Here is a 17,836-nt window from a genome sequence, read left to right as displayed (position 1 = left end):
AAGTAATACTTAAAGGAAGTACTTAAAGGAAATACTTTAAGGAAAGCACTGTTGCGTTCCTTAAGTGGCTCCATTTCTTTATGCAGTTAAAATTAAAATGTTGAAATTGTTTCTGGTTCTTAACTTTTGCACCTGATGCTCGATTGTGTTTCAAAATGGGATTAAAGATACACCACATTTCCACACCTGCTGGATTCAGGAAAACATTCCTTCAAACACAAGGTATGATTTGATCAGCTTCACACCCTAGTCAAGAGGTACAAGGTATGGCAGAAATTGCTCAACTCCCTCTCCTTACACAGTTCAAAAAACCCCACAAAAGCCCACCATGCTTGGAAGACCACTTATATAAGAACAAGACATCAAAAGTGGAGCCCAGATAATTTCAGTGTCTTAAATTCTTAGGAAAACTGAACCTACAAGTGGAAGTGATCACCTGGGAGTCGAAAGAGGCCAAAAGCAAACCTGGGTATCCAAATGCTCCTCTGGAGCTGTAACCACCATCTTAGATTTTGGGCATTAAATTACACTTTACAGGATTTACAATCACCCAGATAACACAGACATCCTCAGAAAAAGGCAGAACTTTTTATTCTTAACAAGACAAACCATGAAGACCCCACCATATTATCTACAGAATATAAAAACGCAGAAAGACAGATGTATCCAAGTAACAAATGAACACCAGAAAACCCACAAATACAGACTCTGATCATGATTCTACATCACTCTGCAGACCTGGAAATTAAGACGGATCCCAGAAGACCAGATTAAGTTCAAGTCTTAGCTCATACTTAAGAAACTTTTCATGATTCCTGCTGCTGCCTTCCATCCCAACACAAACGTCACTGCTTTGCACGTCGGAGCCCACGCAGTCACCATCCAGGCTGCCATATTCCTCAGCACACCACAAAGGTTTATCCACAAAATGCCCCAAAAGCAACAGTTACCTGACAGGTGTCCGCCAACACCCACCTGAGCACCTGATTTATTTTAGACAGGAGAGAGTCCCAGTACCTGGAAGTCACCAGTGTGGTTTCTTCCCGTCATCCCATAAGGGATCCTGGCTTCAGTCGCAGTATCAACAGGCTGGAGGAGGGGTGCATCGCAGGCAAGCCGGCTAGGTAACATCCGGATCCTCACAGAATGATGGAGTTGAGATAAGAACAGGAAAATATGAAAGTGTTCATTTACTTAAGTGCTAGATTTCATACAGTAAGGAGCACGGGGCTTTTTTGGTAAAACCACCCATATTTGCATCAATTTATAGGATACCAACATTAAAAAAACATAAAACAAACAAAAAAAAGAGATGGGTGGTGACTGCCACCTGCATATTTGCGCTTGCATATCTACATAAAGTGATTGTATCATACACCTGTGATCTCAGGATTAACACATCTGAAATTTTGACCAGCCTCTACCATCACCACAGATATTTTGGAATTATTTTTAACAGCTTACAACACGGTTCAGAAATGAAAGCCTTAGAAAAAACACAATTTTCCCTTTATTTGTATTGCACCTTTTTCACAAATAGCTACATGGCAGAAGTTTCTTCTGCTGCAAAATGCTACATCAGAAAAATGTGGGTTTGAACACACATGAGAAAGAAAAGGTCTCGAGCTTTAGGAATCATCATGGGTTGACCCTAAATCACCAATACTATTTTTACAAATCACCGTACACCTACAAAGCCTAAGTATTGCCTTGATTTTATTTAGCGTTCAGGTATTTAAAAAACACAAGCATTTTACCAGATGATAAAGATGCTGTGATCGCTGCTGGCTACTAAAACTGAATCTGCAAGGGAAATATTTTCAAGAGATCTTCAAAGAGCACCAAATGCTCTACAGAGCCAGAAAACCCACGCGTAGTGGGGAGAGATGGGTTTCTTTCACACTGGCATTTCTAGAATTATCCAGGACTGTTTTGGGAAAAATGTCCCAATCTTGCCACGTATTTACGCGTATGGAAACGCACAATGGAAATCACAGCATTTCTCAGGGTAGCAGCAACTAGTGTCCTAACGCCAGTTACGACATCCAGGTGATCGCAGTTTCAGTCACGTCACCGCCTGGTAAGGTATCACACCCACATGGCAAAACATGAATCCGGTTTCTCACAAGTGGCCATTACAACTAACGTACGGCCCTCCCAAAGCTTCCTGGAAGGAAAAACCCCAAACCATCCCCCTCACTGTGATTTAATAACAGGGTCATTATACACGATTGTCTAGATATGCCCTTTTTATTCCAGTGTTTCCATACTTTCTACAGACCTATGTACATAGTTAAATACGTCATTAATTTACAGATCATGTTAAAACAAATGTTTCACCTTGCCAAACAAAATCTCACAGCGGCCAGAGATTAAAATATATATATTACAACAGTATCAGAAACTTCCTTTACCTGAATGTGGGCAATATTGCTTAAGGACTCGGATTCAGGTACTCGGCAAAACCACCTCCTGTAACCGACTCACTTAACCGTTTTAATTACATGTTCTACCGCACAAAATGATCCCTGTTGACCACAGACCCAAACTAGAAGAGCAGGAACACTGCTAGGCAGTCTCCAGGAGAGAGACTCACTCTCCGGGCCCTAAACAGACAATATTCTCCTTCTGGGTCAGTCCCTTTTTGCTCTGCGAGTACAGTAGTTTTGTTTCAGAGACACAGCGAGGCCACGAGCCCAGATGGCAACTGGGGACAAGGTATTCTCAATGTAAAGCCCTCACCTTGACAGAAAAAGCTGAGCTAATGACCTGCCACATTAAGTCTGCGGCGCAAGCTTTCTCTGAAAACAGTTGCAAAACCGATCTGGTTATGTTCTTTAAAAGGAAACCATCTAAATATATTTAACAAAGCCTCTGATCTATGACTAAAGTATGCGGAGCTTTATTCCAAGTAACAGTTCAAGTTGCACGAAGACAGTACGGCAGCAACATACCGGAGGATGTACAGATGACCTCACAGTATGCCTGCACCTCCCTGGGGCCCCCACTGTCACTTTTGGCTGGTATTTCACCCCCCTACAAAGCAGGGGAGAATCAGCCCCATTTTCCAAATGGGAAAGTGAGGCACAACGAACACAATTAAGCATTTGCAGGAGTCTAACTGTTTACAGCTAGGTCCCTTTGAAAGCAGTTGGAGAACTTCAGCCCCTCTTAAAAATCTCGGCCCAGTGTCTCATCCTCAAATCAGCCTTTTGCAGAGCCAGAACCTAATCCACATCCAGCGTTCACGCAATCCTTTTTACATGTATGTAAAAGCGCTTAAGTATTGGGAAGCGAGCCTTAGAAATACACATTCTGCACTTTCCCATCTTAAAAAGACATAAATACACACAAATTAATACTCTAACAGGCAAAAGAGATTTCATTTGAAAGACTGCTTTTCCTCATTATCTTGTTAACCTGGGTATGGGAATAATTTATTTAGATTTTCTAAACTGAATGCCCAAGTTCTAGGCTAGGCTGAACAGATGCAACTCCAGTCAAATCGAGGAAGTTCTGCTCACAAACATTAGCAGCATATTTAACCCATCTCTGAAGTTTCAGAAGGACCATTTCTTCTTTTGGACTGTGGTGGAAGGCAGTCTACATAACTACCTCCAGAGTCAGCCAAAAGAATAAGATTAGGTTGACTTTGCACTTGAAAATAAAATCTTTATTATCCAAAAAGGAGCCAAATCGTCATCTCACATCACAGAAATGGTCATTTGTAAAGCAATAAATAAGTGGAGGGGGTGTTCTGTACCACGCCCTAAATTTTGTCACTGGGATCTAATACCCTTCTAGTAAAAACATAAAGTTTGTGCTGTCAAAAAAGTCACAGCTTTCTGTTACGGAAAGAAGGCCCCTAAAATCTGCTTTTGCTAAAGTCATAACAACAACGATCTGATTCAGTGAAACCCACGTACAAGCGGTTTCGTTCCTTTCATGCACAAATGCAGAATCTGATACACAATCATCAGCTTGTCTAGAAGTACATTGATTTATACTGATGGAATCAGTTCTTCTTAACTGTACATTACCTACTTACTGCTGATTCAAATTATTTTTTCTTAACAATTTACTATTTGAGCTTTCAGTGGGAAGTGGAAGTCAGGCTAAATGCACACGGCAACTCCAACAGCAGTAATTAAGAAGACAATTAGGGGCTGAAAAGACAGACTTAAGAAAGCATTAAGAATTATGATTATGCAAATTAATGCATTAATAGACATGAATCATATAGGAGAGCATAATTTATGCATAAAACTGAGAAGAAAACACCTTAAACTTTTTGATTTCTAAAATAAAACAGAAGAGTTTTTTAAGAACATGTGTGAAGCAAGTAAAAAAAATATCTTATTATTCCAACCACTTTATTTGTGCAGGTGTTTTCTGCATTGCCAAGGAAGAGCGACGCCTCGGGTTACAGGGCTATGTTATTCAGAAAACAATTACGATCTCAAGCTCGGTTTGTTTGTTATCTACAGTGACCGGGACACCAGTGATTTTAGAGAACTGTGTTTCTCTATGCCTGAAGTACGCTCCTTGAAGAGATCCATCTTTCTCCCGTCTACTCTTTCAGAAACTCCGCTGGTTTGTCGTCTAAAACTGAAGGCATAGGCACAGAGGAAATTAATACCCAGGTGAAGTTTCGTAGTTGCTCGAGATGAATCCAGGTCTACCTGTCTGTGACTGGCACACGTCAGTCAATCCCCCTCAAACAGACAAAGCCTCATAAAACAGAAGTATGCCTTAGTTTCACTTCTTTCTGAAAGCTTCACCTAAGTATCATTAAAACATATCAGAGGACAAATGAAAGGTGAGGTTACCAGCGTGGAAACAAAATACTGGCCCAAATTTAGCTGCCAAAAGAGTAATCAGTTGACAGACTCTGAAAAGGAGCAGTGACAGCAGATATTTTACTCTGAAGGTTTGTACGTGCATTTCACCAGAATCTCTGTACAAGAGCTACACTGCGCATTTAGTTCCAGTGTCAGATCTAGCTGTTTCACGTTTAAAGGTCTGTTTAGCAGAAGTCGAAGGTCTGTACCGCTTTCACTACACATGCATCTTCCCTTCTGCAAAAACTGTACAATAAAATGGCTTTACATTCATGGATGTACGAAAAGTTTCTGATAATGTGGGGGACACTTCAATATCACAGTCTATACCTGTTTGCCAGGATTCTATATATCAAAACGATTTAAGTTGTAGGTAGTTGGATAGTTTTGCCGGTTATACTGGAAGTGGTCCGTTAAGATGTTGGTTCGACCATACTGATAGTCTCCATGTTGTGCAAACGCCGTAAGTCCGTTCTGAGACTTTTCAGGAGTGTTTCGATGCCGGTCCAAATTCACAAGGTCTCCAGTTGTAACCGGAAGGAGCTGCTTCTTTGCTTCTTGGTTTGCATCATATTTTGTCTAGGAAAGAAATAAAGGAATTTTTTCTTATATATCGCCTCACATATTCATATAACTAGAAAAAAGTATGCAGTTTTACAATTATGCTACTATCTATGCCTGTTAGTCTTAAAATATTAGCGACTCCGAATAAAAACCTCATTGCTCTCATATGCCACATCAGTAAATTGCTCCTTTGCTCAACAGATTTGAGCAAGTTACTTCCCAATCTTCATTTTTCAAGAAAATATGAAGATGAAAATTTCAGTTTATTAGAGACCTAGCAGCCAGCCTGACCCAGGAACCTGAGTACCTCGCTGCAGCGATGCATGTACCTCCTCCGCAAGGAAGCGTTGTGCCACGCGTCCTACGTTTTTGTTCTGCTAGCTGTCAACTCGGTGTACAAAAAATAAGCATTGGAAGCTACTAGACCGTTTCAAGGGAGTTTCCTGGAAAAAAAAATGAACCAACAACCAACCCCCTTACCTTGTTATATAAGAAGACCCCCAAGATAGCTGTCATCATTCCGAGGACGTTGGTGCTCGTGACCGGATTGCGAAGCATGATAAGGGACACTGTGATAACCATGATTCTTTTTGTGGCGTTCGCAACAGAGTAACTTAGCGGGCTGATCAGGTTGAGAATACTGAAGGCAATGACGTTCTGGGCAAAATTACAGAATCCACTGATTATAAGCAGCATCAAGGTCCAGGACCAATGAGACATCGTGCTCTGTTGTAAAGGCAAACGTTACAAGAAAAATTACCTCAGGTTTCACATAAGAGACTGTGCTGGTTTTGGCTGAGAAGGGGTTAATTCTCCTCACTGTGGGGGGCGGCTGCCTTTCCAGCTTCCCGCGATCTGCCACATGGCGGGGGGGGGGGGCTGGGAGGGGCGGGGCCATGGTGGGGGCGGCTGACCCCCACTGGCCAATGGCAGGTTCATTCCATACCATGTGACACCATGACCAATATATTGGGGGGGGGGGCAGTGGCAGCGCGGGGGCGGCTGCGGCGCTGGGCTGGCGGGCGTCGAGCGGCTGCAGCACATGTGGTTTGTTTCGGCAGTTCGTTCCCCTCCTCCCCTCCTTCCCCCCTCCCCCGGGGCTTTGCGCCTCTTGTTGTTCTCCTTTACATTGCATTTCTATTGTTGTTTCTTTTAATTTTAATTATTAAACTGTTCTTATCCCAACCCACGAGCGTTACCCTTCTGATTCTCTCCCCCATCTACCGCTGGGGGAGTGAGCGAGCGGCTGTGTGGGGCTGAGCTGCCGCTAAACCACGACAGTCTTTTTGGCGCCCAACGTGGGGCTCAAGGGTTGGAGATAACAACAGCTGCTGGTCACAGCACCATGTTGTTCTTTTTGCAGTTGCTGTTAAAGATCGGTGTTGGTTTGTTGAGTCTGCTGTGTTCTGCTGTGATTAGTAATGTTTTGCCTACGAGATTTGTTATACAAACATTTGTTTTCAGCTTTATCTGGTATTTGGGGTTTTTGCTGAAACCGTTACTGTACTTGGGATACCACCTTGTTGAGGCAATTAGCAATTATACCTCCTCCTCGGAGAGATTTTATATGGAGGAAATACAGAATCGTACCTTTGCAACTTTGTTCTATGATGTCTGTGCCTTTGTTACAACAACGTTTTTGTATCTTGAACATCCTTGGGTGGTTAAGGTGCACTTATTGTTAGTTTTTGGGCATGTTGTTTTGGTTTTGACTAAGCAACTTAAGAATATCACCCAGAAATCTGCCCCGAGGCTTGATAGTTACGAGTGGCAGGGCATGTGGGATAGCATGGGCAAATCCCTAGGGCAGTGGGCACCCCCAGTGTTTTGGAGTTTCACCCCCGAACAAGTGCAGAATCCTAAAAAACTAGTAGAATATTTGGAGAAAGTATGTTGTTATGCTGGGAACTCCAGAGAGACACAGATAACTGCAACATGCTGGGGTCTGGCCCACGAGTACCGAGCCCTGCCCAACAGTATTCAGTGCCCCCAGGGGGAAGAGAATGTCTCTGGATTGAAATGCAAAGTGACTGGCACTGTAGACAATCCAGCCCTGAGGACAGGCACTGCAGCCACTCAAACCCCCACAACAAGTACCGGAGCTGGCTCAGAAAATAAACCCGTACCAGTATCAGTTGCCCCCATACACAAGATGAAATATTGGAAGCGGACATCAACTCGTTTAGAACGGGATGATGAAGAACGAGGGCCATCACGGGGAGAGGAGGGAGAAGTAATAAATGAAACAGAGACCACCCGATCCCTGTCCTTCAGCCAGTTGCGAGATATGCGAAAAGATTATAGCCGTCGTTGAGGTGAGCACATTGCCACCTGGCTGCTCCGATGCTGGGATAATGGGGCCAGTAGCCTGGAACTAGAGGGAAAAGAAGCCAAACAACTGGGATCCCTTTCTGGGGAAGGGGGCGTTGACAAAGCAATTGGAAAAAAACCACACGCCCTCAGCCTCTGGAGGCGACTCCTGTCTGGAGTGAAGGAAAGGTATCCCTTTAAAGAAGATGTTACATATCGCCCAGGAAAATGGACAACTATGGAGAAAGGCATCCAGTATCTAAGGGAATTAGCTGTGTTTGAGGTGATTTATGGTGACCTGGACGATCAACGGTCCTCCAAAGATCCAGATGAAGCCGAGTGCACACGACCCATGTGGCGCAAGTTTGTACGGAGCGCACCATCTTCGCATGCAAACTCATTGGCAGTGATGTCCTGGAAAGGTGACGAGACACCAACGGTGGCGGAGGTGATTGATAGACTCCGGGATTACGACACAAATCTCTCTTCCTCGCTCGTCTCTGCTGTGGAGAAACTATCCCAAGAGGTCCAGCAACTCAAAGATGATCTGTCCTACTCCCCACCTCGACAGAGTAGTGTCTCAGCTGTTAGGAATAAGCGTCCTCTGGCTCAAAGAAGGGGATACACACCATGGGTCACCCTATGGTTCTACCTGCGTGACCACGGAGAGGACATGATGAGGCCTACTTTGACCCCACAGGCACGAGTACATGAACTGCAAGGAAGAACAGGCACTCAGGGAGGCTCTTCCAGGAAAGCTGCTGCTCCAGTTTCCATTGAGCAAGTCCCCAGACAGAGGAGTAGAAGCGCAGATTTTATTTCTAAGTGTAATAGAGGGACTCCTGATTCACATTTACAGGAAGTGAGTTGTGACTGCCATGATCAGGACTAGAGGGGCCCTGCCTCCAGCTGGGTGGAGGAAAGGGATAACCGGGCTTACTGGACTGTGTGGATCCGATGGCCTGGCACGTCCGACCCACCGGAGCATAAAGCTTTCGTGGACACCGGCGCACAGTGCACCTTAATGCCATCAAACTAGAAAGGGGCAGAACCCATCAGCATTGCTGGAGTGACAGGGGGATCCCAAGAGCTAACTGTATTGGAGGCCGAAGTGAGCCTAACTGGCAATGAGTGGCAGAAGCACCCCATTGTGACCGGCCCCGAGGCTCCGTGCATCCTTGGCATAGACTACCTCAGGAGAGGGTATTTCAAGGACCCAAAAGGGTACAAGTGGGCTTTTGGTGTAGTTGCCTTGGAGATGGAGGAAACTAAACAGCTGTCTACCTTGCCTGGTCTCTCGAAGGACCCTTCTGTTGTGGGGTTGCTGAGGGTCAAAGAACAACAGGTGCCAATCACCACCACAACAGTGCACCGGCGGCAATATCGCACCAACAGAGACTCTCTGATCCCCATCCATAAACTCATTCACCAACTGAGGAGCCAAGGAGTCATCAGTAAGACCCACTCACCCTTTAACAGTCCCATGTGGCCAGTGCGGAAGTCCAATGGAGAGCGGAGACTAACAGTAGACTATCGTGGCCTGAATGAAGTCACTCCACCGTTGAGTGCTGCTGTGCCAGACATGCTAGAACTTCAATACGAACTGGAGTCCAAGGCAGCCAAGTGGTGTGCCACAACTGATATCGCTAATGCATTCTTCTCAATCCCTCTGGCAGCAGAGTGCAGGCCACAGTTTGCTTTCACATGGAGGGGTGTCCAGTACACCTGGAATCGACTGCCCCAGGGGTGGAAACACAGTCCTACCATTTGCCATGGACTGATTCAGACTGTACTGGAACAGGGAGAAGCTCCAGAACACCTTCAATACATTGATGACATCATCGTGTGGGGCAACACAGCGGAAGAAGTTTTTGAGAAAGGAGAGAAAATAGTCCAAATCCTTCTGAAAGCTGGTTTTGCCATAAAACAAAGTAAGGTGAAGGGACCCGCACGAGAAATCCAGTTCTTAGGAATCAAATGGCAAGATGGTCGTTGTCAGATCCCAATGGATGTGATCAACAAAATAGCAGCCATGTCTTCACCAACTAGCAAAAAGGAAACACAAGCGTTCTTGGGTGTTATGGGTTTTTGGAGGATGCATATTCCACACTACAGTCTGATCGTAAGCCCTCTCTATCAAGTGACCCGGAAAAAGAATGATTTCAAATGGGGCCCTGAGCAACGACAAGCCTTTGAACAGATTAAACGAGAAATAGTTCATGCAGTAGCTCTTGGGCCAGTCCGGGCAGGACAAGATATAAAAAATGTGCTCTACACTGCAGCCGGGGAGAATGGCCCTACCTGGAGCCTCTGGCAGAAAGCACCAGGGGAGACCCGGGGTCGACCCCTAGTGTTTTGGAGTCGGGGATACAGAGGGTCCGAAGCCCGCTATACTCCAACTGAAAAAGAGATATTGGCAGCATATGAAGGGGTCCGAGCTGCTTCAGAAGTGGTTGGTACTGAGGCACAGCTGCTCCTGGCACCCTGACTGCCAGTGCTGGGCTGGATGTTCAGAGGGAACGTCCCCTCTACACACCATGCAACTGATGCTACGTGGAGTAAATGGGTTACACTGATCACCCAGCGGGCTCGAGTAGGAAACCCCAGTCGCCCAGGAATCTTGGAAGTGATCATGGACTGGCCAGAAGGCAAAGATTTTGGAATATCACCAGAGGAGGAGGTGACATGTGCTGAAGAAGCCCCACTGTATAACAAACTGCCAGAAGATGAGAAGCAATATGCCCTGTTTACTGATGGGTCCTGTCGCCTTGTGGGAAAGCACCGGAGATGGAAGGCTGCTGTATGGAGTCCGACACGACAAGTAGCAGAACCTGCTGAAGGAGAAGGTGAATCGAGCCAGTTTGCAGAGGTAAAGGCCATCCAGCTGGCCTTAGACATCGCTGAAAGGGAAAAGTGGCCAGTGCTCTATCTCTCTACTGACTCCTGGATGGTGGCAAATGCCCTGTGGGGCTGGCTGCAGCAGTGGAAGCAAAGCAACTGGCAGCGCAGAGGCAAACCCATCTGGGCTGTCACATTGTGGCAAGATATTGCTGCCCGGGTAGAGAACCTGGCTGTAAAGGTACGGCATGCGGATGCTCACGTCGCCAAGAGTCGGGCCACTGAAGAACATCGGAACAACCAGCAGGTAGATCAGGCTGCCAAGATTGAAGTGGCTGAGGTGGATCTGGACCGGCAACATAAGGGTGAACTATTTCTAGCTCGGTGGGCCCATGACACCTCAGGCCATCAAGGGAGAGATGCAACATACAGGTGGGCTCGTGATCGAGGGGTGGACTTGACCATGGACGTTATTGCACAGGTTATCCACGAATGTGACACATGCGCTGCAATCAAGCAAGCGAAGCGGGTAAAGCCTCTGTGGTATGGGGGACGATGGCTGAAATATAAATATGGGGAGGCCTGGCAAATTGACTATATCACACTCCCACAGACCCGCCAAGGCAAGCGCCATGTGCTTACAATGGTAGAAACAACGACTGGCTGGCTGGAAACATCTCCTGTCCCCCACGCCACTGCCCGGAACACTCTCCTGGGTCTTGAGAAACAAGTCCTGTGGCGACATGGCACCCCAGAGAGAACTGAGTCAGGCAACGGGACTCATTTCCGAAATAGCCTCATAGACACCTGGGCCAAAGAGCACAGCATTGAGTGGGTGTATCACATCCCCTACCACGCACCAGCCTCTGGGAAAATTGAATGGTACAATGGACTGTTAAAGATGACACTGAGAGCAATGGGGGGTGGGACATTCAAGCACTGGGATACACATTTAGCAAAAGCCACGTGGTTAGTCAACACAAGGGGATCTGCCAACCGAGCTGGCCCTGCCCAGTCAGAAATCCTACATACTGTGGAAGGGGATAGAGTCCCTGTAGTGCATGCAAAAGTTATGCTGGGCAAAACAGTCTGGGTCCTTCCTGCCTCCGGCAAAGGCAAACCCATTCGTGGGATTGCTTTTGCTCGAGGACCTGGGTGCACTTGGTGGGTGATGCGGGAGGATGGAGAAATCCGATGTGTGCCTCAAGGGGATTTGATTTTGGGCGAAAACAGTCAATGAACTGCATGGCACAATGTGAACTGCTATATAATAGTGTGTGTCACCTCTGTGTTGTATCAATGATATCAGAGTACGAGCCTCCCAACCCATGGAAGATCAACTATGAAACAAGCCGTGCAGCAGTGATGGAACGATGACTGACTCGGTATGCAGCGACCCAACGCCACACACCATCTCTCCCACCCTGAAAGACTGATACAACAGATGGAGCCCAGAGTCATGGACTGGGTGAACTCAATGGACATTTTAATGGACATTTTACAGGGAAGGTCCATGAACTAAGGGAATGATGTCTGTGTATTATGTTAAAGGATGGGAAGGGGAGGGGTGGTGGTTGGTACGGTTGTATTGCATCATATGGGACCTGGGCATGGTGTAAATGGTATGGAATAAGGGGTGGAGACTGTGCTGGTTTTGGCTGAGAAGGGGTTAATTCTCCTCACTGTGGGGGGCGGCTGCCTTTCCAGCTTCCCGCGATCTGCCACATGGCGGGGGGGGGGGGGGGCCTGGGAGGGGCGGGGCCATGGTGGGGGCGGCTGACCCCAACTGGCCAATGGCAGGTTCATTCCATACCATGTGACACCATGACCAATATATTGGGGGGGGGGGGCAGTGGCAGCGCGGGGGCAGTGCGGCATTGGGCTGGCGGGCGTCGAGCGGCTGCGGCGCGGGCGGTTTGTTTCGGCGGTTCGTTCCCCCTCCTCCCCTCCCTTCCCCGCCCCCCCGGGGCTTTGCGCCTCTCGTTGTTCTCCTTTGCATTGCATTTCTATTGTTGTTTCTTTTAATTTTAATTATTAAACTGTTCTTATCCCAACCCACGAGCGTTACCCTTCTGATTCTCTCCCCCATCTACCGGTGGGGGAGTGAGCGAGCGACTGTGTGGGGCTGAGCTGCCGCTAAACCACGACAGAGACAAAGAAACACAAATACAACTTGAGTCACTTCTTACCTGCCTTCGATAGGAAGAACATCTGCAACTGAACTCGAAAGAGGCACCCGGGTATGTCACGTTACGCAACTACCACCTCAGAAAACATGTCCCTGCCTACTCGTAACACGTGTTCTGGGTGCGTTGTTCCTGACCCCAGCTACTAATTCCCAGCGAGATTTATGCTGTCACATAAGCTACCCCTCCTATTCCTGACATGAATTCTCACGATAAACACTGCGCTTATTTTTCTATATTGTTTTGTGAAACAATTTGCAGGTATTTCTCAACAGTTCCTTCCAGGCTGATAAGGAACTACACTGAAACACTTCAGTGTACGTTTTTGCTATGGGTGATGGTGTTTGTTGTTTGTTGTTTTTTTTCCTCTTTTTCTTTCTTAACAGCAAAAAGCTTCCCAAACATAACACTTACCAAGTCGTTTTCTACTAAGAAGGAAGAAAGATCTACCAAAACCCACGTCGGGATCATGAAGAACACGGCATGGCACCCAAGTATGTTCAGCAACCGCAGATGATGTATTCGGGAATCCCTTAACACCTGACAAAAAACACATCATTAAAGAGCCTTTCTTCAGCTACCGCCCACGTTACCAGCGGAGATGCAGGAGCCACGTAACAGTGACAACCTTAGACGACAGATAGGTTATGAAAATTAGTAAATACTGTTCTGGCATATATTTCCTATAAAGATGGCCAGAGAAAAACAGATGTCCATTTGAAAAACAATGGTTTCTTGACTGGTGGCTCTTAGTATTAACAAGAGAGTAATACATTTTAAATGCTCTACGAACCAGAAATCATTTTGTAACTAAACAGATTCAAGACGTACATTTTAACTTTGTTTCTAAGATTTCGAGGGGTGCCTAGTGTTGACACTGACTCATCGCTACAGCGAAACAATTTGATACAGCAAGATACATTAAAAGCCTTCAAACGAACCGTTACATTTAAGCACCACTGAACTGTCAGCAGGGGGAAAAAAAAAATCCATGCCGAGGAATAAAGAAAAGGCTTGGGGTAAACGCTGAGTTTTTCCCAATTTTCAGCGCAGCAACTGTGACAGGTAGGAAGAGCTGTAGAGAACAGGCGTATGAAACAGCCACCCATTACTTTGGGCTCCTTTGACTATGAAGTCAACTTTAAAAAAATATATATAGGTACTGGAAAACACACACTGCCCTGCCAATGGATTATACTACTGACCGATGTTATAAGCAGCAGAATTATTACCTTCTTTGAGAAGATGTTCTGAAGTGAAAAACACAGAGTAGCAGCAAGGGCACTGATGAGCCCCCACATGTCAAAGGAAAGCTCCGTGACGGTGGCCAACAGGACACCGGTTATTATGGGGATCAGAGACAAGTACACCTGAAAGAGAAGCACAGGGGAGTAGCTTACATCTCAGAATTTTCATTTCAGCTGAGTTTATACATAACCCTCATTTGGGGAGGAAAGGAGAGGGAAGAATAAAGCAACAGAAATGGGGATCAACTTCTGTACTACTGTAGTTTGCAGAAATTAAGCGACTACAACGCACACTGTAACAACTCCAGCGTATCAGAGAGCATCACCTTGCTCAATATTTAGACATATTTTCTTTACATTCACAATAAAAGGAAAAGGAACTTGGAAAATCTACATAATCTCATTTTAACCTCAAAATTTACCCAAAGCCTGAGCTTTCCCGACCCCAGCCAGCAGAGCACGCCACAAACACCGCCAAGAGAAGAAACCTCAGCAAACCTGTCCGCACCTTCGTCGTCTGCTTTTCCTTCATTATGATCCGCGAAAGGAGAACCACCCATATCGGCATCGTCGCTTTTACTGAGAACAGAAACAAAACATCAGTGGGGATGTGAAACTTGGGCCAGCTGCGCCAACCACCACCAGCAGAGGGTGAGCGCTGGGGATGGAGAGGGGCTCAGGACCAGTCCACCAAAACCACAACCTCAGCCCACACTTGGCCACCCCTCCTCATCACCCCCAAACACAGCCGGTTCTTGGTGCTCTGGGACACTGCAGGGAGCACCCCCAGGGGCACACACTGGGCCACGAGACACAGCACGGGGCACAGGACACTGCACCGGGCACCCACAGGAGCACTTGCTGGGGCATAGGACATCATGCTGGGCACCCACAGGGGCACAAGACGCTACGCTGGGCACAGGACACCACACCGGGCACCCATAGGGGCACATGCTGGGGCACAAGACACCATGCTGGGCACCCAGAGGGCACGGGACACCAAACTGGGCACCCCCAGGGACACCCACTGGGCTTCAGGTGACCACACCGAGCAGCGGTACAAGCACGAACTGGGGACCAGGACACCGCACCGGGCACCGGTACAAGTACGCAGCAGAGACTGGGACACCGCACGGGGCACCCCCAGCACGAGCGAGCGGCGGGGACCCGTCCGAGCACACGCTGCGTGTCGGGTCACCCCGCCGGGCCTCACCTGTGTGCGCGTAGGAGACCGGGACCCTCCAGAGCGAGACGTGCGCGGAGACGGAGGCGAAGTACTTGCCGAAGGCGAGGGGCAGGATGTAGCGGGGGTAGGCGCGGGGCGGCAGCTGGGCCGGGCCGGCGGGGGGCACCCGCCAGGCGCGCAGCAGCGGCGGCAGGAGCCCGCACAGCCCCAGGATGTGGAAGAGCGAAACGGTGACGGGCCGGGGGAAGCCGCCGAGCAGCAGTTTGTTCACCACGTTCCCGCCGGCGCTCAGCCCGTACCAAGCCAGGCACAGCGCCGACACCCGCGCCCCCTCCCGCAGCGCCGGCCCGCGGCCCCCGCGACCCGCCGCCGCCGCCGCCCCTCCCCCCACCCCTCCGCCCGCCGCCGCCGCCAGCGGGGCCGCCATGGCTCCTGCACCCGCCGGGGAAACGTCACCGCCGCCAACGCGTCGCTTCCTGGGGCGGGGCCGCCGCCGCCTCAGCGGCTCCGGGGCGCGTCGGGCCGCCGCCGCCCGTCACTTCCGCCGCCGCTCCCGCTCCCCCGGCCGGGAGCTGCCGCTGAGGGGTCGCCCCGCGCCCGCCGCTCCTCCGCGCTCGCGGCCCCTCCGGGCTCCCCTCCCGCCCCAGCCCCGGCGGCGCTTCCCTGCGGCTGCGGGAGCCTCCGGGCGGGCTCCGAGCTGCGGGAGCCGCTCGGCCGCCTCTCACCCGCCCCCAGGAGCTGGATTAAAGGCCCCGATCCCGGTCTCGCGGCGGCTCAAGCCTGGGCCCGCGTTAGGCCGGAGCGCGGCGTGCCCATTGGGGCCCAGTGGCAGCCCGCCAGATTAAGGGACAGAAGGCAGCAGAGCGCTCGGCCTACACAAAACGCACCAAACCCCATCTCTTTCCTGATGCGGTTTCACAGCACGAACGTGCTCACCCGCGGGACGCAGGCCCTGAGGGCAGCGCGGCCGCCCGAGGGAGACCCAAAGGGCGGCCACAGCAGCGGCCGAGCAAAGGTCAACCACGCAGAGGCAGCGAGACAAGTGCTCCCGACCTTTAAAACTAACCCAAGGAACACGCGATGCTGGATCCACTGACAGCTGGGCGAGGTCTAAAGCCTACTTCATGCCCACTCTCTGTCAAAAAACATTTCTACATCATTAATGTACCTATAAAACATGCACTTTAGGTGGCTCATCAGCTAATCTCTTGGGAAGCGACATTTCGTGTCATCCATTGACGAGAAAGAGAGGGCAGTGTATTTTAGGATTAGACAAATAAATTTTTAAGGCAGTTAGGAGAAAGTGGTAGCAGAGAAACTGAGTTCATGCAGAAATGAGAGTACACAGCAGATATGCACACGGTAAACTTCATTTGAACTTGTTTACAAAATTGACAAAAGAAAAAATCACCTTGTAAACTTATTCACATTCGTTGGAGCTCACAGAAGTGGTTATACTCGCATGCTGAAATGAAGATTGTCAAGCCTCATCTCACCCTGGATGACACCCACGTGAGCTGGCCCTTACAGCAGCAACAAACTCGGCATAGAACAAGATGTAAAGCTTGCACTGTGAGGGGATTTCTCTAGCGATTCTGTACCGCTGGGGAAAGGGCTAGCTCTAACACCCGACGCTCCCTCAAGCAAAGTGAGCGTCAGCACGGTCAGTTTGCTACCGAGAGCTGGATGTGATCTGAAAAGTGATGAACTCAGGGCATCGCCTCACCGAGCGTGGTCCACAAGGGCCATCAACCGCATCAGACATGTAAGCAGCGGAGAAAGAGATGGGGTTTATTATGTGTAACATCATACTCTGTCATTTCCTGAAATTTGCCCTGTACTCAAAGGTCTCAAGAGAGCACGGACCCTGTTCAGGGAGGGAAGGAGAGAAGATGCACAATAATTTTTTTTACATAAGCAAGACCCAAGCATTTCCAAAATGACCAGCTTTTTAGCCCTCCACAATTAAATCTACCTTTCTGAACTACAAGACTGTAGCTTTCCCCAGCTCCAGCTGCTTGACCTCAGCGACTGCACAAGGACAAAATGGAAGTGAACTGAAAATATACTTGGAAACATTTTTTGGTAACCCCTTTTTCAGGTTTCACTCGCAGACCTCAGATTTCAGAAATGGAAGCCAACAGACCTCAGTTAAGAGTCTGACACCCCCATGCATTTCAATACCAGTCAGATCACAAAAGCAGTAGGTTTGAACATGAATGACTTAAAAATAAACCAAACCTTATCAGTTGAATGGTAGGGAATGAACCAGCTTAACGTATACCTGGCGAGGAACACCCTTTTAAACCATGCAAGAGCTTGACTCTGCTCTCGAAGGCAAGACTCTTGCCAAGGCTCTTCTCCATAGAAGCGAGATCCAGCACAAACGGGTTAACAGAGTGAACATCACTAAACCTGGAAATGTTTTTGGTACCGTGTCCCCTCCCCTCTTCCCCTGGACAGAAGCCCGGCACTGGGGACGGCAGAAAACAACCAGTCCCAAACGTTAAAGCAATTACAGTTAATAGAAATTCTTAACTTTCTGTACTGAACCAGGCTGCTTTAGAGAGCATTTTAACAATTAGGAATAATATATTACAAAAGTTACCGAGAAAAAGAGATGAACTATGATCTTTCGTAGACATTGAGGTACATTAACAGCAA

At 48.3% G+C, this 17,836-nt stretch overlaps 1 protein-coding gene across 1 annotated transcript; it reads right to left on the bottom strand.

The window, feature by feature from the left end:
• Positions 1–566: 566 nt before the first annotated feature.
• Positions 567–16,127, bottom strand: SLC35E1 (solute carrier family 35 member E1). Its single transcript, XM_064469438.1, has 6 exons — positions 15,200–16,127; positions 14,495–14,565; positions 13,972–14,109; positions 13,154–13,279; positions 5,886–6,131; positions 567–5,420 (listed from the first exon to the last, which is right to left on the bottom strand). Exons 1-6 carry the CDS (start codon positions 15,597–15,599, stop codon positions 5,187–5,189), a joined length of 1,215 nt encoding a protein of 404 aa, XP_064325508.1. The 5' UTR covers positions 15,600–16,127; the 3' UTR covers positions 567–5,186.
• Between the last annotated feature and the right edge of the window lie 1,709 nt (positions 16,128–17,836).

Source organism: Phalacrocorax carbo, chromosome 19, assembly GCF_963921805.1.
Source record: "Phalacrocorax carbo chromosome 19, bPhaCar2.1, whole genome shotgun sequence".
Lineage (NCBI taxonomy): Eukaryota > Metazoa > Chordata > Aves > Suliformes > Phalacrocoracidae > Phalacrocorax > Phalacrocorax carbo.
This window is presented reverse-complemented; position numbering and strand designations above follow the sequence as displayed.

Excerpts from the sequence above, each read along its gene's own strand:
- SLC35E1 (XM_064469438.1), bottom strand. The coding sequence starts at position 15,599 with ATGGCGGCCCCGCTGGCGGCGGCGGCGGGCGGAGGGGTGGGGGGAGGG. Across the intron at positions 14,110-14,494 it reads AGGAAAAGCAGACGACGAAG|GTGTACTTGTCTCTGATCCC; the intron begins GTGCGGACAGGT and ends CTTCTCTTTCAG. Across the intron at positions 13,280-13,971 it reads AGAACATCTTCTCAAAGAAG|GTGTTAAGGGATTCCCGAAT; the intron begins GTAATAATTCTG and ends GTTTTTTGTCAG.